Raw genomic sequence first — 22,890 nt, forward strand, 5'->3', positions numbered from 1 at the left:
CTCGAATATACGAAGAATATAAGTTTATCAAGTATTTTGTATTTATTATGTTTTGATATGTGTGAAGGACATATCAAACATTGACTCTAAGATATACTATAAATTTAACTTTATGGTACAAATATTAGAGTCATCAAACTTGTATGTCTTCAATATATCAATAATTTTTATATGATTTAATGAATGAGTTTAAGCGTCATGTAATGTAAATGTAATTCTTGTATGTAGTTAATTAATAAAGTTAATTTTTAATATATTTTTTAAAATAATTATAATTCTTCTTTAATTTGTATACAACTCAAATTACTAATTACTAGTCTTTTTCAAAATAAATGAATATAAAATATTTGTTAAATTAGCTTTTATTAGAATAATCTCTCTTACTTTGATTAGTAGTTGCTGAAAAATACTAATTTAATTGTTTCAAGTATTTTATTAATGTTTGGAGTAGTTTTGGAAAAATAATTTAAAACATATATCTACACCTAAAGGGATTTTTTTTGTCTACATTTGTTTTTCGATTTCACTAGGTATCTTGTTTTAAAATTACAATGATTATTTTATTAATTTTACTTTTTAAGTGATTGATCCTTTAGATTTAACTGTTTTTTTTATTTGATCGTTTTTTAAAATTTAACCATTTTTTTAATTATAGAACTACCTACAAAACAAATAATTTTTTTACAACAAAATTACAAAAATTATTTTAATTTTATAATTATTATAATAACAATAATAATAATAATTTTATCATTTTTTATTATTATGAAAAAAAAAACGGATATATACCATTAATATTGTAAAGTAAACTAACCATAATTTTTAACTTTGTGAATTAGTTAATTGGGTCCGATTGAAGAAATCGACAAGAATATAAAAGATCAAAATTTTATTAGGATTTATAATTGATTAACAATATAAAAAGCTTTTCTACTCTAGTAAATATTTTATAATTTTTTTTTCGAGTATAATTTTTTTCTTTTATATACCTCAATAAAATGGAATAATGGAATAATTGAGTGCAATAATAAAATCTTATTGAAATAGTTCACACTCTTTTAATTCATGTAATTCATGATGAGGTTCCTCGATATTTTTGGGATAATATGAACCTTTTCATCTCTTATCTATAAAAGTTTTTAAGTCTATACATTTATAAGTTATCTCCTTCATCACACATATGTGTTTTTTTGGGTTTACAAGATTAAAAAAAAAATGATACAAGTGAGACTCATGATAATTGCTAGGTTTTATTTTAGTTAAATATGTATTTAGTTACTAAATTTCCTTCATCACACATATGTGTTTTTTTGGGTTTACAAGATTAAAAAAAAATGATACAAGTGAGACTCATCATAATTGCTAGGTTTTATTTTAGTTAAATATGTATTTAGTTACTAAATTTTAATGTGAAATTAAAATTTGTTTTTGTTTCAAAATTTGATATAGTTTAGTCTTCAAATTTTAAAAGTAAATAGATATGATTATTCTAATTCAATTACATTAAATTATTTTTGGGTATGAAATGATATTTTAGATTGATATTTAAGATGCTTATATGAGATGTTCATTTATATGAGATGTTCATGCTTCAATGTCATTTAACACCTAAAGAGACTTAACGTTGTAGGATTGGAAGAAATACATATATTCATTAATAAAGGTAGGTTGTATCAAAATATGAAATAAAGAAGAATTCCAATTTTTGTTCAAATTTAGAAACTACTAACATTTTTAACTATTTTTTTTTCTTTCATATGTCTTTTGGATGAAAACCTACTATTATAGTAACATCCGTTTGTAAATTTTTGTAACATCAAATATTTGTCAGAAACTCTGATTACATCTCTTGTTAGACAACATAATTATTTTTAAATATATTTATTTAAAAATGGTTAGAAATTCAATATTTGAAAGTTTGGTATATATTGAAAATGAAAAAGTTTATAACATACAAGAAAACAATGCATAAACATTAAATTTTAAGATTGAGTAGTGTCGTTATATTTCATATAAATAATTCATACATAAAAGTGATAAATATTTCCAATCTATTTCAAAAAGAAAATCCAACTTAAATTTTTAATTTATGATTATTTTTCAATTTTTCACCTTCATATATAAGTACTCACTTTTCTTATATAAAAACTTATTTTTCATTAAACAAATTAAGTATCCTAAATATATATATATATATATATATATATAATAAATTATTGAAATAGTAAAAGTTTTTGCAGCTGTGTGAAAATACAGCCTCTGAAAGCAACTTTCTGTAGGTCCAAAATTTCTGACATAGAAAAGTGACCAAAAATTCACCAAACTGATAGTAACACCATACTAATCCAATAAAAGAAAAATGCTTGTAAAAATTCATAACAGCCAAACAGTAATGAATTGCAGAAGAGAGAAACACAGAACATATGGCCTCCTACTTTCCCATAACTTATACTCATTTATGGAAACTAACATATGGGAAAGTGAAAAATGGCAAAGAAAAATTGTTCCCGAAAAGGTATCTCAACAACAAATTGAACCAAACTGAATCTCTGAATAATGAACAACCCTTGAGACTGGTTTCACTGTGTTCTATGCCACAGCAGGCATGTCCTTGAGCCATGGATCCAGTGGCTTCCCAATCGAGTACACAATGAAACCAATCTCACGAAGCTTCTCCACATCCACAACGTTCCTTCCATCGAAAACAAACGCTGGTTTTCTCATGTTGTCATACACCTTCTGGTAATCAAGACTCTTGAACTCATCCCACTCGGTCATAATGCACACACCATCTGCATCTTTTGTTGCCTCGTATGCATCCCAAACCACACTCACTTTCTTCTCGGTTGTAGGACTAGTTGGCTGCAGGTGAATGGGGTGATCCCAATCAAACTTGTTCATCCACAAATCCCTCTGAATCTGCTCCTCAGTCACCTGCGGATCATAGATGCTCAAGCGTGCCTTGTCTCCAAGTAGCCCTTTGCACACATCAATTGCTGGTGTCTCCCTCGTGTCCCCAGTGTCCTTCTTGAATGCAAACCCCAGAATCGCAATCTTCTTCGTTGCCACCGTGTTGAACATCGACGAAACCACCCGGTTCACGAACCGGCTCTTCTGATAGTCGTTGATCTTTATCACTTGCTTCCAGTACTCGGCCACCTCTGGCAGGCCATTGCACTCGCAGATATACACAAGGTTCAGGATATCTTTCTGGAAGCATGACCCTCCAAAACCGACACTAGCATTCAAAAACTTCGGTCCAATCCTTGTGTCGGTTCCAACAGCATAGGACACTTGTGTCACGTTTGCCCCAGTGGCCTCACAAAGTGCTGACATTGCATTCACAGATGAAATTCTCTGCGCCAAGAACGCATTAGCAGCAAGCTTGGACAGTTCAGCAGACCACAGGTTTGTGGTGAGGATTCTCTCCTCGGGAACCCAATGAGCATAAACACTTTTCAATGTTTGAATGGCCTTTTCTCCTTCTGGGGTCTCCCTTCCTCCAATCAGAACCCTGTCCGGGTTGAAAAGATCCTTGATTGCAGTTCCCTCGGCGAGAAATTCTGGGTTTGATAGGATTTGGAACTTGATTCCCTTCCCATTGTGAGTCAAAATTTTCTCTATCGCCTCTGCTGTTTTCACAGGGACAGTGGATTTTTCTACCACGATTTTGTCACTCTTTGAGACATCAGCGATCATGCGTGCTGCACTCTCCCAGTATGTCAAATCTGCAGCCTTGCCGGCTCCGAGACCGCGGGTTTTTGTCGGCGTGTTGACAGAGACAAAAACTATGTCAGCCTCGTAGACATGTTTCTCGACATCGGTGCTGAAGAAAAGGTTCTTGCCGCGACATTGCTGCACCACTCCGTCGAGGCCTGGCTCGTAGATTGGAAGCTGGTCACTGTTCCATGCTGCAATGCGGGATTTTGAGATATCGACAACAGCAACTTCAATGGAGGGGCACTTCAGTGCAATGACTGCCATTGTAGGACCCCCCACATATCCAGCACCAATGCAGCAAATCTTCACCATTTTTCTTCTCTAAGCCACCTAACCAACCAGAGGTTCAAGTGGATCAGTATATACAAACCTATGGACAAAACATAGATGTTTTTTTTTAATGTTGTTTTTCGATTAGGATTAAAGTTTTGTCTCAGTGATTTACTTAATAAAGCTTTCTATTTAAAGGTCAACATAGATTACCCAAGTGAAACTCCAATACTGATTAGAAAACACCCACTGAAAAAATAAGTATAGAAAGAACTGCATCAAATTTTTGTTGATGAATTTGACATCACTATAGACCAATCATTTGCCTGATGGTGCCAAAAACATAACAGGATACATCAAATTTATGTGAAGAATCAATGGGCCAACAATGGCATTGAGGAAATAGGAATCAACTCATTTTCTTCTAATCATACAGCAAAAACTCAGAAAATACACTAAAAATATTCGGATCTAACAGATTCATCCAGGGGATGATGATTTGATGATAAACTTCCACACGACTATGGGTTGACCACTCAGAGACCAATCTTAAGAAAGTGTTATCAGCAGATCTTGCACTTGGTAGAGAAAAAAAAAATGCTTGATATTTCTATTAATACCTCAACCACTAATTACAGTAGATCCAATCCAAGGCCAGAGAGGTTCAAGAAAAAATCCATGACAGCATTGAATCAAGCATAAAATTGAACAACTTACCATACAAGAAAAAGATCTACACACTCACAAACCAGAATCAAACTCACCAATCAGCAAGAACTACCTACACCCCATCACAACTGTTCAAACCAAATTTACACCCACAATGATTCAGCTCAAACAAGATGCATGAGCAGAAAAAGATCTAGACTTTGACAAAACCCTGAACATAAATCAGGAAATGGGGTGTCGAGTAAACTTCACCTGCAGAGATGAATGAACCTCCAGAGAAGCTTATGTGGAAGAAGTGGCTACAGAGATTATATATACTGTAAACAAATCTTGGTTGGGTAGCTGTTATTACCAAAAGGGACGAGCTTTCTCTGTGAGAGTGACGTGTTTGGTGCAGAGAAGCTTTCTATGGTATTCTGGTGGGGTATTCTTCTAGAGTAAAAGCAAGGGCAATGTTGGGAATATGAATGAATTCACAGAAGTGCCAATGAACATCTTCGCACGTTTCAACCTTTTTCGTGTGTCTCAGTTTCTGCGTCAACTTCGACAACCTTTGCCATGTGTCACCATCACCTTCTTCTTCCTAAGACATTGGCTAACAATATAAAATGTTTGTGTCTTTCAGAACTTAGTATTTAGCCGAGTTTTTTTAAGTATGTTATTAGTGCAAACTATTATCACTAATCTAGAAAATCTGTCAAGTTATTGTCATATTTAATGAAGCATCTTTTAACCACGATTTTAACAAGAATATTTAAACTCAAAGAATACAGGAATTGAAAAATACAAACCTTGACCACATTCTACTGGATGCAGTAGAATTGTTAACTCATTAAAGTTAATATATATATATATATATATATATATATATATATATATATATATATATATATATATATATATATATATATATATAAATAAATAAATAAATAATCAAATTTCTCTTTCAATTCCTTTTTATATCACCTCGCCTAATTCCAAGTTTTAATAGCTATCATATTATTTTTCAAATTTGCAGCTACGATTTGACTGGTGTGTATCAAAAGCACAATAATCACAATAAAGCAAAATAAAGATTTAAAGATTTGTAGATATTACAATCTAAGAATCAATATTGTTTACTTAATTTAAAAGTGCTTTTTTTCTCCATATTTTTTTTTCAACATGTAGTTGAATTTTGTTTTCATGCTTTTAATTTGAAAATTTAAAGGTGTATCTTGAATGAACTCTAGTTACTCCATTCCAAAAGTGATTTACTCCAATAATCATCGCTTTCTTTAAAAAGAAAATCACTTTCTCTAAGGTCAAATTCAAAATATAATCATTATTGGTAAGGATTATAAGAGCAGAACTATCATGTGCACTTAGCTAGATCTAGGTTAAAATATAGTGTAATTTTTCACACTATGCAAACTTCAAAATCAAGGATGCACTTTGCTTCAAAAGTTATAAAATGTGAAGTGCATTTGAAGTTAGACAGAGGAAACAACCAACAACAACTCAAAATATATATATAAAATTGATGAAAAAAACACAATTAATTATGATATATATGATTTGGGTGATGTCTTAAGGAACTATGTAAGGTACGAAAACAAAAGCTATTATCACGAAGTATTAGCTTATTAAGAGTTTTCTCACTCAGCAAAATATAACATCAGTTATATACTAACTACGTTTTAGTAAGAATATTTTGTTAAGGGTTAAATATATTTTTTATCTTTTAATTTTTAGTAAAAATTGTGATCAGTCCCTCTTAAAAATTTTGAACTAATTTAGTTCTTTAATTCTGAAAATTTGACACATTTTCTTTCAATGCCAGTTGAGAAATGCGTTTGAAACGTCAAATAAACTTAGAAAGATTTGGTTCAATATAAAAGACTAAATTGGTTCAAGGTTTCCAAGATGGACCAATTCCAATTTTTTACTACAAGTTGCAGGACAAAACCAAATTTAACCATTTTATTAATATATACTATCATTTCATTATAATATATAGATTACTTACTTAATGTAAGGATAAGATAGAGATATAATTAACACATATTTAAATATGTTTTCACCTAAAATCTAATTGAGTATTATAAATAGACAAAAAGTTTAAAATCGTATGATTTATATTACTATAGAAATAAGTTTAACTTATCAAATGTGTAGATTGGTATCAATACTAAATTATAAAAAAAAAAAAAACTAGAAATGTATCTAGTATACCAAATTATATAAATAATCACATTATTTCTATAAATATAATCAATATTAATAAATGATGGGATTAAAAGTATGATCAAAAGAATGTGTTGTTAATACTTCTTTTATATTACTAAAGAAAATCATGGGGATACATTTAAATTTAACTTTTTTTACTATATGTATTAAAATCTATAACATAACAATGTATAAGAAAAGTTTCATATAACTTTTTGTCTACGATTTTTAAGATAATCTTATTTTTAATATATTTATAAGAAGTAATAAAAATAACTTTTCTACCTTTTAGTTTTTTTTTTCACACTTTATTTGTTAAATTTAAATCTAACTGCATAATGGTTACAATTTTAAAAAAGACATTATGAATTGTTAACTATTAATAATAGGCACTGATTTCTTCGTTTTACATATTTCATTTATGATAAGCTTAAATTTTATTTTCTTTGTCTTTCTCATATTGTTACTATTCTTCCACTTTTTTTCATCTCTTTATTCTCATTCTTCTGTTCTCAATTTTGTTCCCTTTTCTATTACATTTTATTAGCTTCACTCTATATCAATAATAATCCTAACAAAGGATAAGTTTTCATCATAAAATTTCCTACTTTAATATTTTTTTTATTTAACTATTCAAATTTTACTTTCTTTTGCAAAATTAATTTTTAAAATGTTATATATAAGATAGATTTTACCTTGTGAAAAAAACTTGAAAGATGAATTCTAAAATATCGATTATTACTATAATTACAATAATAATTAATAAACATTATTCATAGTTTATCCACTAATGTTTGATTTTAATGTTTTTTTTTTATTTTGGGACAAAGAAAATTATATATTTTTTATCAAAAATAAAATTAAATAAATAAACAAATAGGTATACTTAAAGCACTTCAACCTTTTACATAATATATATATATATATATATATATATATATATATATATATATATATATATATATATATATATACGTATTATAATAGCATAAACTACATATTTCTTACTGTGAATATATTACAATATATATCTATTACAAAAGATTATAGTTATCCAGTTTGATAATTGTTGACTATATGGAGATACTAAAATAGAATATTGAGCTTTAGACATAATACATTCAATAATATTGATATATATCTTTTACCTCAGTTAACAGTGAAGTGTTGAGAATAGTCCATGTGTGAGTCAAAGTCTCACATTAGATATAAGGGAATTTCTCTCTGCACCCCCAAACCTTGTACCCCTAATAATTACCTTTTTGACCCTAATCAAAAGTATGAAACGGATTCTGAAATCCGTTTCATAAATTTTCATGTTTTTTTATGAAACAGATTTTGGAATCCGTTTCAGAAAAGTATGAAACGGATGAAATTCGTTTCTAGAAAAAAAAATTAAAATTTGTGAAACGGATTTCGGAATCCGTTTCAGAAATGTATGAAACGAATTTCGAAATCTATTTCACAAAAAAATTTAAAATTTGTGAAACGGATTTCGGAATCCGTTTCAGAAATGTATGAAACGGATTCTGAAATCCGTTTCACAAAAAAATTGAAATTTGTGAAACGGATTTCGGAATCCGTTTCAGAAAAGTATGAAACGGATTTCAAATTCCATTTCAAAAAAGTATGAAACGGATTCCGAAATCCTTTTCTAGAAAAAAAATAAAATTTGTGAAACGGATTTCGAAATCCGTTTCATACTTTTCTGAAACGGATTCCGAAATCCGTTTCTAAAAAAATTAAAATTAAAAGCGTGGTTGTCGTTGATGTCGCTGAGGGAGGGGTCGAAGGTAGTGTCGAACTCGACGGCGAAGGAGGTTGAGTTGGGGGAGGGTTGGGGGAGGCCCATGGAGAGGGCTGGGAAGTGGGTGGAGGAGGAGAAGCGGGAGGAGAAGGAGGCGGTGGAGTTAGTTTAGGGGTCAAGAAATTGGGGGTACAGGAGAAGGTTTGGGGGTGCAAGGAGAAGTCCCCTAGATATAATAGACAAAGTTAAACACTATATAAAAACAAAGACCCATAACACCATTGTCTTAAGATTTTGGGGTTAAAAGTGATGTGAAATGCCTTATATGTGTAAGACTATAATGTCTACAACCATAAGTCATATGGGGTTAAAAGTGATGTGAAATACCTTATATATGTAAGACTGTTATCATATAATCATATGAAATTACAATCTCTCAATAACAATAACCTTATAACCAATATGAAAAATATATATAACCCAGCATTGTAAGGCCCCATTTCTTTTCTGCCCTAGAGTTGGTGGGCTGCCCTTGTAAGTGGGCCTAAGGGTTGACCCAATGTATATAAACCCTGCTATGTTGCCCTAATCCCATCTCACACTCACTCTTTCAGAAACCAGCCGCCATCCCTTACTACCTCTCACGAAAAGCTCTGTTAGGGTTACCCTAAGGTCCCCCCTCCTTCAAGCTCAAACTCAGTCCTACTTCCTGCACGACGTAAGTGACCCTAAAACCTATCGTCTTCACTTTCCTTCTTCGTATTCCACCATTTAATGTTGGTTGATGACTCTGTTCTTCCTTTTGTGCCGCTGTTCCACCAGTTCCTGACCCGTCTGCCGAACTGCTGTGCTCCGGAGTCCAGTGCCGAGGTCTGTACGAACCCATTTCCAGGTACGGGAAGTTAGGGTTCTAGTTTCGAGTCTTTTTGGAACTATTTATGTGTTGATTGTTGATTGCATGGTTGGATCTGTCGTTTTGATGTGTGAAAGTACTTTGCATGTGTTGTTTGGTCGGAAAACATGGCTGTTGTAGTGAAGAACAGTGGCGAGACCTGTTAATCTCGCCCAAGCGAGTCAGTCTCGCCTAAGCAAAGATGAAACAGGGAGCTCGCCTAGGGCTTCTGCGCGAAAGGTCACCCAGGCGACCAGCTCGACATTTGAGCGAGCGAGCATCTCGCCCAGGCAAGAGGGGTCTCGCCTAAGCGAGATCCCGCATGTGCTCCTGCTCCCCTTTTGAGCCCTCGCCTAGGCGAGGGGGAGGCTCGCCTGAGCGAGCACGTCTCGCCTGAGCGAGACCCCTCAGCCTGAGCGAGGAGCTGGGCGAGACAGAGTGTGGTTCGCTTGTTATGTTACCTTGGATTGAGTGGTAATTACTTGGGTTTGCTTGTACGTTGAGATGTAGGTATATGTATATATGAGGGACCGCCATGTGTGTGTGACATGATTCTTGAAGGAATGATGGGTATTGTGGAAGTTCAGCATGTGAAATTTATGAGTGAGTTGGAACTTATGGGGCACGTTATCGATATGAGGTGAGGCCCTATACTCATGGGGAAGTGGTGATAAATGGTATAGATTCAACATGCGATACGGAAGAGGTGTTATTTTGTTGAGATTGACGTGGGATTGTGAGCATGATTGCTATTCTCTTATTGTGGATTTTATGCTTGTTGGGTCTGTGTCAGTGCGTAAGTCCATGGGGATCTCTAGGTGAGATTCCCAGGGCTGCGCTTCAGTGGTCGGGATGTAATTCCATGGCCCCTGCTAGTGGGTGTCCATGGTGGTGCCCCATCTGTATAACTAGGTAAGGATTCAAGGTAAGGTTGCATCCTGACACTCTGAGGGGCCAGTTAGTCTCACTTAGAGCAGACTGACTCCTGTGGTGAGAGTAGCAAGAGGCCTGAAATTCATTAAGGGCTAACCTTGTGGTGGGAGAGATTTTGATTCATCGTAACACTTGTATTACATAGCTCAGGGATCGAGCAGCTCAGGGTCGAGCAGAGGTATCCACCACAAGTGCAAGCATCCGCTGAATCCGACCAAGTTATACGTATCCGGATGAGTCGAGTCGAGTCGTAATGTATTGAATGAAGAGTCATAATATGTTGGGTTGCTATGTAAATATGAGATGATGAAAATATATTTGACTGCATGATGAATATGTTGTTGGCTCTAGCTTACCCGTTTTGTTGCATGGTTGTGATGTATGTGGCTATTCTTTCTTGCGATGATCATCAACTTGGTTGATGTGAGCAGATGGGCGAGGTTCTCGTGGTCAACAAGGGAATGGCGACTCCGCTACTTAGCCATCTGAGCTGGATCTCACACTTCTTTCTTTCGTGTTTTCTTTAGGGCTATGGCCCCTGTATTCGTGGTTATTAGATTGTAAACTTTTAATTAAACAGCTATCCTACTTTTGTTGGCATCGTGGTGTGCCTAGTGTTGTAGGGGTGATGTTGAGAACCCCAGGACTGCGTTGTTATGCTATCTTATGTGTGGTGTTTTCTTTAATAGCATTTATAAATTAAATGGGACGTTACAAACATGATGCACTTCTGATATTAAAGTTAGAATTGACTTATATTGTTGATATTCCCTTAAGTATACTGCTCCTACCATAACATTTGTTTATGCATTTTTTTATTCAATTTTTTCTTATTTTGTCATATGACAAATATTCACATTTTTTTAAACAATATTCATTCTAATCAATTAAAGAATGTGGCACGTAATCTTTTGTAGTTGTTATTATTATAACATCTATTATCATTTTTATTTATTGTTTTTTTTTTTTACAAACACTCTTTTGTATGTTCAACACAAACTTAACTTGGTTTAGGTGATGTTAAAAGCACCCATGCTTTGAATAAGTGCGGTTAGAAATTAACTTGTCTTCAACTTAATTAAAGTTAAAAAATAATAATTTATTGTAACTTTGAAGTGAACTAATGTATGAGTGATTTTTTTTTCTAAGTGGATTTTAAAAAAAAGTGTCAAATTTATTATTATAATGCTTAATGGAATTTGAAGCTTGCTTCTAATTAAAATCTAAACATAGCTTAATAATTAAAAGGGTTATACCTTTTGAATTTTAAGGATGTAGGATTGTGAATTCCATTTAAAAATCAATCATATGAAAGGATAGTTACTCATATAATTGAACCTTTTTTAACTTTGGATCCAATCGCAATAAATGAGTGACTTTTTTTAGTTATGACATGTTTCAATAAGAGGAAGAACTAGGATTTCTAAATTAATCCATGAGTATATTTCACATGAACAATAATAAACAAAGTAATCTCATAAAATCAATTTTAAACCACTAAACTACTTCCTATTATTCACTAAGTTTAAATTAAATCAAATCAATAAAAAAATAATATAATAATAATTTTTATTAGATGATTAAAAAATCTAAATTAGTTTTTTTTTTTTTTGTATTTCAGGGTCTCTTTGACCAAAAAATTGTAAAATACGGTTTGTTAAAATTTTTTTCTATAAAAGTGGGTCAAGTCGTTATGGGGCTCGTCCTCTCCCCTGCCAGTTTTGTTATTTTTTTGGTTCAAATACTCCGTTGGTCCTCATTTTTGTCGCAAAATCTCAATTTGGTCCTCGTATTTTTAGTAGTCTCAATTAGGTCCTCATTTTTGTAAATTAGTATCAATTAGGTCATTTTCGTTAGTAGAAAACTAACACCGTTAAGTAGGTGCCACGTGTCAGCTTCTCGTTTTTTTGAATTTTTTTAATTTTTTTAATTTTTTAAAAATATTTATGCCACGTGTCAGGTTTGTAGTATGCCACGTGTCAATCTAATATGATGACACATGTCAAATTATTGTATGAATCTCAATTTGGTCCTCATTTTTGTTAATTTGATTTGATTTTAGTCCCAAATTTTTTTAAAAAAATTTAATTTCATGTGCTCCAAATTTAGAACAAATTTAATCTATAACAATAATAAAGGGGATTCCCCTTTTTGTGTCCACTTTCTTTAATTCCTATTTTACCCTTTTTAATATAAAAAGTTATTTATTATTTTTAAAATTATTTCACAAGTAACCGTTATTTTACAGTTTGTTTTTTTCTGCAACCACATCATTTCATCACTGTTCTTTTCGTGAAGTTATTTTGCCTTACTTATTGTCTTTGTTTTCACACTTACTTTGTCGCTGTTATTTATCTTCATTGGACTTCATTAACGGTATTTTTCATTGTTCCTATTAATTTATGATTATTCGCTTTGGGTAATTGTCCAATTGTCCAATTTCCTTTTTGCATTGGTATCAACTATAATTTCTTCACATTTCTTGGCGTAGTTCTCTTCTTTGACCGTGGTTTGCTTGCTCTGGGAAATCTGAGGCTTACTTTTACAATCTAAATTTCCTTTCAAATAGAAGTTCGTATTTCCCTAATTTTTGTTTTGGAATCTATTTTTGTGGAATCAGATATTTTTCTTGGCAGGGGTAGCCATTTTGCTTGGTTGGCGTTCTAGTTGGACACTTTTCATTAATAGAGCGAACTATAAGGCACTCTTCTTTCCTTTTCTCTTCATAGTCACCGATGGACATTTGTACAGTACTAGAATGTCACTCACATGTTACAAGTTGTTTTTAATGTTATGCACAAGGGACATAACTGCTTCTTGGCTTTTCAGCTGTTTGCTTTAGATCAAAGAACATATTTATTTGTCATTCCTAAACTTGAAATTTAATTGTGAATCTGCTAAACGAGATATATTTCCTTGCCTATCATATAAGTGTGAAAGTTTAGCATAGTCTGGTATTAATAGTAATGAATAGTTGCATATATTCATTGTACAAGAAGCGTCTTCATGTTGTTACTCTTATTTGTCTTTCACAAATACATTTATCTACTTGATAGTTGATACCCAAGTAAAATTTTTGTACAAGGTCTGCATAAATGTCTGCATAAAGTCATTGGTATGCATTATTTTTTAATTTATGAAATAACTACATATCAAACTTTATTTACTACAGGTCTACAAAAGTTAAATTAATGAATAATGCGAAAAGTCAGGGTTCATATTGGATCAGCCCTCCACGTCAGTCCCACGTCACTCTAGGTTCATGCCATCATCGATTCATCCTTACTACTACACTACCTAATAAGTGAAAAGAGAAAACTAATAAGCAAATAGTTTTATTAAAATAGAATGATATAAGTAAATAATAAATATTAATTAAAATTAAAATATTATTAAAAACATCACTGAATAAAATAAAAATGATTAAAATTTGCTTATTATCTTAAAATTTATTATGAGTTTTCTCTTTAAGATTTTTGATATGATAGATGTAGAAAGGTAAATATAAAATTTAATCTGTTTGTAGATACACACACTCAAATTTCTCATATATTATTTGTGATATTTGAATGATGAAACGTTGGTGTGTTGTGGAAACATGGTTACAAGCCGCGTTTATTTTTTCTAAAAGGTAATGATTCTAGGCCACAATTGACCAACACTAACAAACAAAATATTGAAATTAGCATAAAATATGAACCCTGACTTTTCACATAAAATATTCTTATACATAAGAGGGGTGTGTTTGTTTATATCATATATAAACTTGACATAAAAAGCTACCATATTTATCACAATATGTTTTAAAATTCATTTTGTTGTGACAGAGAATACTGAAGAATATAGTTTTCATCAGTTTTTAGGTTTGACTTTTTATAGAAATCAATAAAACTTAATATTTTTAAAAATAGATGCTTGCACAATTTTAATACGGTTGGAAAAAAAACTTAAAGGAATTAATGTCAGATTTATTTATGTTTAGCCAGTATACATCTTAACGTTCTAATTAAAATATATTTTATAAACTTTTGAATTCATCCTAGATTTTATACCCATTAGTCTCTCTGTAATATGGTTATCAATTTATTTCGTTATTTATCAGAGATAAACATTTATGACACTTGATATTGGTTTTTAAAATTATAATAATAAAAATTAATAAATGTATCTTTTTGTGATAGAATAGTTACATTTACACTACACTACCCCTTCATGTATTATTTATTTTATCATTTTACCAAATAAAAAATGTAAATGGTCATTTGATAATAAGATTAGTGTTAAAGTAATAAATTGTAACAGTATAATCATGTATTAATATGAAATTTAAAATGTAATTTACTTCTTATTATTGTGCAAATCTCTATGTCCCTAGCCTTATGTCCAAACAAAACATAGAATATACTAATATTAAGCAATTTTTTTTAGAAATTAGCAACTTTTTTACATCCTGTATTATTTTAAAACTGACAAATTACTATTTTTAATTACAAATCTTTTTTTTCTTTAGTAACTTGCTAACTAGCCTATCATCATCTGCATTACTGCTCTTCATTGTTACATCAAATCAAATTTTGTAGTATTTCTACTCACACATTTAGGTATTTCTTCCTATATCATTATCTTCTTTTAGTTTTATTTGTTGTACATATTATGCACTACTTTCATTGTCCTTCTTTTCATTCATTACTTTCTTCCAAGTAATACATTTTTAAATTTATATTAATTTTGGATTTATTATTTATTGTTTTTTGTTTAACTAGACAACATACCTAAATGGAAGATATTCCTTCTAACAAATCAACATCAGAACAACAAAGACAAAGATGGAGAATAAATGTTGCAAATAGAAGACGTAAAATGACCCCCCAACAAAGACTTATTGAACAATCTAAAAGAAAGAAAAATAATCCTGAAAACACAACCAACATTGTCCAAATGCCAAACAGAGCTCCCCGATTGAGAATGACATCTATTCGACAAATGGCTCGGTCAGTAACTAATGTAGGTAACATCACATTTTTCCTCATCACTGCTGTATGTAAATTATATATTCGATTTAAATAAAATTTAACTTATCTTTTAAATATTAGGTTATGGTTTGGTCCCACAAAGGTTTGCAGGACGTAATGATAATGAAGCAGAACCAAGTAATACACACCTTACTGACACTCTACATGGTCAGTCAATTTTATTCATCAATATTTAATCCATGTTAGTTACTCACCATTTTATGAAATATTTACATATTTATATTTATTATACTTCATGCTTTCACATAACAGGTTCTTCTCATGCACCGCAAAGGTTTGAAGAATATAATGTATATGAAGCATTGTCAAGTACTTCACCTGCCAGTAACATAGATTATGGTCAATACACTATATTTGTATTATGTACAACAGTAAAGAACATATATAAACAATAATGTATTCTAACAATCTTAAAAATACTTCATAATTAATTACATTTAATTACGCTTAAATGAAAAATTATATCTAACTCTATACAAAAAAGTATAATACAACTTCTTTGTTTAGGTTTAGACCTACCTCATCACTACTGTATGTCATTAGCCGAGAAAATCCTTTCGAGTATGCTTACATTCTTTTTAGTTCTTTCCTGTAAAGTATATATTTGATTCAAATACAATTTATCTTATTTTTTAAATATTAGGTTATGGTTTTGCCCCACAAAGGTTTCCAGGACGTAATGATAGTGAAGCAGGACCAAGTAATACGCATATTACAGATAAGTTTCCAGGACGTAATGATAATGAAGCAGGACCAAGTAATACGCACATTACTGACAGGTTTCCAGGTCGTAATGATAATGAAGCAGGACCAAGTAATACGCACATTACTGGCACTGAACATGGTTAGTCAACTTTATTCATCAATAGTTAATTTATGTTGTTTACATTCCATTTCAAAAAATATTTTCATTCTATTTATTTACTATAATAGGATTTGTAATTATGATTTTGATATAATTTATTACGATGATGAATAATAAACACCTTTAAGTATCGTTAATTTTCGCAATTACTTCCTTTTTTTTTCTCTGTTTATCAAGATATGATTATACTTTATTACCATCTATCATGGTTTTTAATTTTCTCTTTATTTATTACAGTGATATTGGATTTTTATTCTGCACTTTTTTTTCATTGATTTAATACCACACAGGTTATGGTTTTCCTACACAAAGATTGGAAGGATGTATTCATAATGAAGCATGACAAAGTAATACACACGTCAGTGCCATTCAACATGGTTAGTAAATTATTTCCATCAATAGTTAATACTCATTTTGGTACCATTGAACCTTATTTGTATCTTTTTCCTACCATAATTAATACATGCACGATTATTTTATCATGAATCACGCGATATGTGTTGCTATGGTGGGAAAGTCTTACTTCCATGTGTTCCTCCTCCACATGAGCTTCTTCAAATATTTTCAGATCAAACATCTGAAAGTAGACATCTTAGACAACATATAAGAAGTTACAATCATGTCTTCTCATTCACTTCTCTTGGTGTTCATATGGATGAAACTATAGTAGCAAATGGTCGTGGTATATATAGTTTTCGTGCTCAAGGTGCAATCTATCATAGGATAGGAGGATTTTATCCAAATGATGGGTCCAGACCCCGGTTTTTGCAGTTGTATATTTATGACACTGGACATGAATTACAAAATAGGATGTTGGAAAACCCTCAACTTCATCAAACTATTGTTCATAAATTGCAACAAATATTACACCGGTGCAATCCTTTTGTGCATGTATTTCGACAACTTGCTCAAGAACCAAATATTCATATATGTTCTTTACTCATTAAAGAGCGTCCTGCGAATCAACCACAGTATAATCTTCCAACTGCATCTCAAGTAGCAGCTATTATTGTTGCTGCAGACGCAGAATCAATGGCACGTGGCCGAGATATTAAAGTTGTAGGTCATGATGGAAATTTAATAAACATACAAGAGACCGTAGGATATTATGACCCTTTACAATATCCTTTATTATTTCCATTTGGAACATATGGCTGGGACACCAACACAAAAAATCATAATGGCCAAAGTATCTCTTGCCGAGAATATTATAGTTTCATGCTTCAGGTAACTTCTATCATAATTATCTCAGTTTCATTAAATTATGTAATATTAAGAAGGCTAACATATTTTAGAAACACGTGATTATTTAATGTAGATTCGTCCAAATGATCAGTTTGTAATATTACAAGCGGGACGACTTTTACAACAACATGTTGTAGATAACTACGTTAAGATTTAGACTGGAAGGTTACGATGGATTCGTAATCATCAAAACAACATTTGTGCTGAAGTGTACCAAGGTTTGCAGGATGCTTTGCATGAAGGACAAACTCACGCAGGTAAATATATTTAAAACAACATTTATTACATCTAAATATCTTATCATTCACTCTTTTCATTTCTTTGAAGATACTGTTGGAAAGAGGACAATATTACCATTGTCATTTATTGGTATTCGTCGAGACTTGACACAACGATATCAAGATGGTATGGCAATTGTTGCTCACAATGGAAAACCTGATATTTTCCTTACAATGACATGCAATCCATCTTGGAGTGAAATTTCTTCTGAACTACAAAATCAACAAACTCCAAAAGATCGCCCTGACTTGCTCACAAGAATCTTTCGAGCAAAATTTCAGTAATTGAAGGAAGATGTTGTTAATAAAGGAGTCCTCGGAAAATTTATTAGTTATATGTATGTTACCGAATTTCAAAAACGTGGGTTGCCGCATGTACATATGCCATTGATCTTCGATAATAATGATAAGTTACGTGATCCACAAAATTATGATAGCATTGTGAGGGCAGAAATACCAAATAAGGCAGAAGAACCATGTATGAAGCGCAATCAATGACAAAAGAGACTTCCCAAGGATTTCTTGGAAGAAACACGACAAGGTAATGATTCATATCCACAATATAGAAGACGTTTTGATGAACCAATTTCCATAAATAGAAATGTGACTGTTGACAATAGATGGGTGGTTCCTTATAATCTTTGGTTACTCTTAAAATACGACTGTCATATAAATGTTGAGGTCTGCAGCAGCATCAAAAGTATTAAATATTTGTATAAGTATGTTTACAAAGGACCAGATCGAGTAGCAATGGAGATTCATAGAGGACCAATTATAGATGAAGTCCAGCAATATCTCGATGCTAGATGGATTTGTGCTCCCGAGGCTTTATGGAAAATCTTCAGATTTACAATCTATCGAATGAATCCAGCTGTTGAAAGATTGCAAATTCATTTACCAAATCGACAACAAGTGCGATTTTATAAGCACCAAAAAATCAATGACGTGTTGAATGATGATAACAACTCCAAAACCATGCTCACACAATTTTTTGCCCTCAATCAAAGAGATCCCCAATCTAGAACATTTTTGTATCGGGAAATTCCAAAGCATTATTGTTGGAATAATAGACATAAGGAATAGTATCCAAGAAGGTCAAACAAGAAAGTTATCGGCCGAATTTATACTGTATCTCCTTCTGAAGGAGATAAGTTCTTCTTACGGGTTTTGCTTTCTCACATAAAAGGACCAACCAGTTGGGAACATCTATTATCACCAAAGGAAACATATTGTCACACATTCAAAAAGGCGGCTGAGAAATGGAGATTTTTAGAAAGTGACAATAGTATTCATGAATGCTTAGTTGAAGCATCAACTTTACAAATGCCATTTGCTTTACGAAGACTATTTGTGACCATATTACTTTTTTTTGTGAACCAACTGATGTTAGAAGCCTTTGGAATCAGTTTCACACCTATATGCTAGAAGATTATACTTCAACCAACACTTCTATCAATGAGAACTTGATTCCTATGGTATTGAGGGATTTAAATGACCTTTTAATTCAGCATGGTAAAACAATCAAGGATTTTGATTTGCCACCTTTATCTTATGATGCATTGGCAACTACTTCAATACCAAGAATTATACAAGAAGAATTATCAATATAGATACCTAATGAAGATGTTGACAATGTACACAGATTGAATCATGACCAACTCATTGCCTTCAATACCATTTTAGATGTAATCAACCATAATCAAAGTCAAGTCTTTTTTGTGGATGGACCAGGCGAAATCGGTAAAACATTTCTTTATCGTACTTTAATTGCACATTGTAGGAGCAACGGTCAAATTATTTTAGCTACAGCCTCCTCTGGTATAGCAGCAACATTATTACCGGGTGGTAGAACTGCACATTCTCGATTTAAAATACCTATCAATGTCAAGGCCGGTTCGTTTTGTTCTATAAGTAAACAATCAGATCTTGCAAAACTAATAAAAACAGCAAAGGCAATTATTTGGGATGAAGCACCCATGATTAATAGATATGTTTTGGAGGCACTAGATCGGACATTAAAGGACATTCTAGATTCTGTTGCTCCATTTGGGGGGAAAGTGGTCATATTAGGAGGTGATTTTCGTCAGGTACTACCAGTTGTTCAAAAAGGTACAAAAGCACAAATGATTTTTGCCTGTATTATTAACTCTCATTTATGGAGTAACACAAAGATATTACATTTACAACAAAACATGAGATCATTACAAGATCACAATTTTGCTAAATATCTCATGCGCATTGGAAATGGTATTGAACCAACACAAGTTGATGACATGGTAAAAATACCCCAACAACTAGCAATATCATGGGAAGGAGAAACCTCAATACAACACCTCATACACCAAACTTTTCCTCAATTACAATTTCGTACATGGGATGCATCTTATATGGCTGAACGAGCCATACTAACTCCAAAAAATGAAGATGTAGAAAAACTTAATGACATAATTATCGATCTATTTCCAGGAGAAGAACGTAATTTGTTGTCATTTGATGAGGTTGAAGAAGACACATATCATTTATACCAACATGAGTACTTGCACACTATTTCTCCAGGAGGTTTGCCACCACAAAACTTAAAGGTTAAAAAAGGATCACCGTTAATGTTGTTGCGAAACATAGACCCTAAATCTGGGTTATGTAATGGGACAAGATTATTATGTCGTGGGTTCTACATGAACATGCTGGATGTTGAAATACTGACAGGTCACCATGCAGGAATAAAGCTTTCTTACCAAGAATTAAACATAAAACAACAGAGAGTGCAGGTCTTCCTTTTGTGCTTATTAGGAAACAATTCCCTATGAGATTGAGTTTTGCAATTACTATAAATAAATCACAAGGACAAACTATACCTACCATTGGAATTTACCTTCCACGACATGTTTTTAGCCATGGTCAGCTATATGTTGCTTTATCAAGAGGTGTTTCTCAAACTTCTACAAAAATCCTTATTAAAGAAGGACACCTTGAAGGACAAGAAGACATTTTTACCAAGAATGTTGTTTATAAGGAAATTTTGTTATCTCAAAACTAGGTATTGTTCGTTTTTTACTTCATTTGTGTCATTAAAATGACTATATTTTCATATTCTACCTAATTATACTTATATTTACAACTACGATAATACAATTCATCATATTTATTTTATACTTTGCAGGTACAATAATAACTAAGGACAACATACACCTCAATGAAGAAATACATGTAAGTCATTTCCACAATTTTATACCACAAGAAGTGATATGCAATAAGTGTAGTTTTAAAAGTTTAGTTCCTAATCTTGCAATAGTTGACATTTTCTTCATAGAATGCAAAATTTTTAAACCTGTGGAACACTTGAAAGGATGATTATTCACTCTCATTGGTTAGGCCAATAGACAACAAGGTAATCAAATTAATTCATTTCAACCATAATATGTCATGTTTACATATATCAGTACAACTATATTGTGCATCATGTTTACATATATTGTTCTTCAATTGTAGATTCATCATTTGGAAATTTATTCTATTGGTTGGGGATCCACTGTGATAACTGATAAAACACAACTTTCAAATCTAATCAAACGAGAATTACTTTCTCAAAAGACATGCAGGTATTATGCACATTTAAAATTATTTACTTTCTTCCATTATTCTTCTATCATACCACGTAAAATCCTTATTCTTTTTTATTTAACTTCTTTCCATTACAGGAAACAACAAAAATCATTACCAATCCATACTCACTACAACAACAATCTTTGTGTTTATCAAAATATATGCATCAATGAGGTTATTACTATTTCTTCAATATTTGTATACCATTACATATACATTTAATGACTCATAAGTAAATAACATTATTCAATGATATTTTTTAGTTCTTTAAAACTCAACAACTTATGGATCATGTCTTCTACAAAGAATTAAGAAGACTGCTTCAAAGGTAAATAAAGTTTTTTTTATTATCTATACATAATTCAATTGCTACATAATATTTCTGTTATTTGCATATATATATATATATATATATATATATATTAGCAATAATATTTACTTTTTTCTTATAATGCAGGGAAGCTGAAACACATCCCAGACATCAATCTTTATTTGGCCTCGCAATTAAAGAAATGTTTAAGGATGTAAATCTATGATACTTTCATTTACTAATTTTTTCTGCATCATGTATGTATGAAATATATATTTCATTTTTTTAATGAATGTATATTTATAGACACCTACTAAAATAGTTTGTATATTTATAAACAACTACCATTGACTCCATCACATATAGCTCATTAACTTCAAATCTTGATCAAATGTATTAAATATTAGTTGATATCTAATTTTACGAATTAGTAATTTACTGTTTTCTTTTTCAACCAATCTATATATACCTATCATAAATTGTCATCGATTATTCTTAATATTATACGTATAGATACATAAAAAAGCGAACACACAGGCGTGGCAATGCCTGTGTTTTCGCTAGTTTTTTTATAAATGTAATGATGATACTTTTATTACAAGTGATATTTCTATTACATATTTTTAACAATATTTAATTTATTTAAATTTATATTTTACATTAAACTTTATTTAAATTTTATTTTAAAATTATAAATATATAGATTAATAAATTTATATTCGAAATATTTGTATAATATTCAATATCAACAATATTTTAGAGTTGGCTTAAAAATAACAATTTTATAAATTCAAATGTAAAATTTTAAAATAACTTTATAACAAATTAAAATAAATATATTTAAAATTTTGATATTAAATACAATTAATATTATTTAAATATTTAATAAAAATATCAATTTTAATAAAAATAATCATAACATTATATAAAAGTAAAATTTGGTCTAAATATGGAGTGCCTGAAATTGAAAATTATTAAAAAAATTTGGGACTCAAATCAAATCAAATTAACAAATATGAGGATCAAATTGAGATTCATACAATAATTTGACACGTATCAGCATATTAGATTGACACATGGCACACTACAAACATGACACGTGGCATAAATATTTAAA

General features: G+C 31.2%; 2 protein-coding genes and 1 pseudogene across 4 annotated transcripts; 2 read left to right on the forward strand and 1 right to left on the reverse strand.

Moving 5' to 3' along the window:
* Nucleotides 1–2,341: 2,341 nt before the first annotated feature.
* On the reverse strand, nucleotides 2,342–5,068 carry LOC114181889 (UDP-glucose 6-dehydrogenase 1-like). 3 transcript variants are annotated; one of them, XM_028068530.2, is made up of 2 exons: nucleotides 4,912–5,068; nucleotides 2,342–4,050 (listed from the first exon to the last, which is right to left on the reverse strand). In XM_028068530.2, the coding sequence occupies exon 2, from the start codon at nucleotides 4,030–4,032 to the stop codon at nucleotides 2,590–2,592; it is 1,443 nt and encodes a 480-aa protein (XP_027924331.1). In that variant the 5' UTR covers nucleotides 4,033–4,050; nucleotides 4,912–5,068; the 3' UTR covers nucleotides 2,342–2,589. The 3 variants fall into 3 exon arrangements, with proteins under 3 accessions (XP_027924331.1, XP_027924332.1, XP_027924333.1); XM_028068531.2 differs by having other exon boundaries at nucleotides 4,708–4,935; XM_028068532.2 differs by having other exon boundaries at nucleotides 4,755–4,918.
* Nucleotides 5,069–16,832: 11,764 nt separating this feature from the next.
* On the forward strand, nucleotides 16,833–18,145 carry LOC146886687 (uncharacterized). The gene is made up of 2 exons (XM_085672648.1): nucleotides 16,833–17,526; nucleotides 17,910–18,145. Exons 1-2 carry the CDS (start codon nucleotides 16,833–16,835, stop codon nucleotides 18,143–18,145), a joined length of 930 nt encoding a protein of 309 aa, XP_085528774.1.
* Nucleotides 18,146–19,278: 1,133 nt separating this feature from the next.
* On the forward strand, nucleotides 19,279–20,897 carry LOC114182068 (uncharacterized; annotated as a pseudogene).
* The last annotated feature ends 1,993 nt before the right edge of the window (nucleotides 20,898–22,890 follow it).

This window comes from Vigna unguiculata, chromosome 4, assembly GCF_037176805.1.
Source record: "Vigna unguiculata cultivar grain cowpea cultivar isolate G323 ecotype 2 chromosome 4, ASM3717680v1, whole genome shotgun sequence".
NCBI lineage: Eukaryota > Viridiplantae > Streptophyta > Magnoliopsida > Fabales > Fabaceae > Vigna > Vigna unguiculata.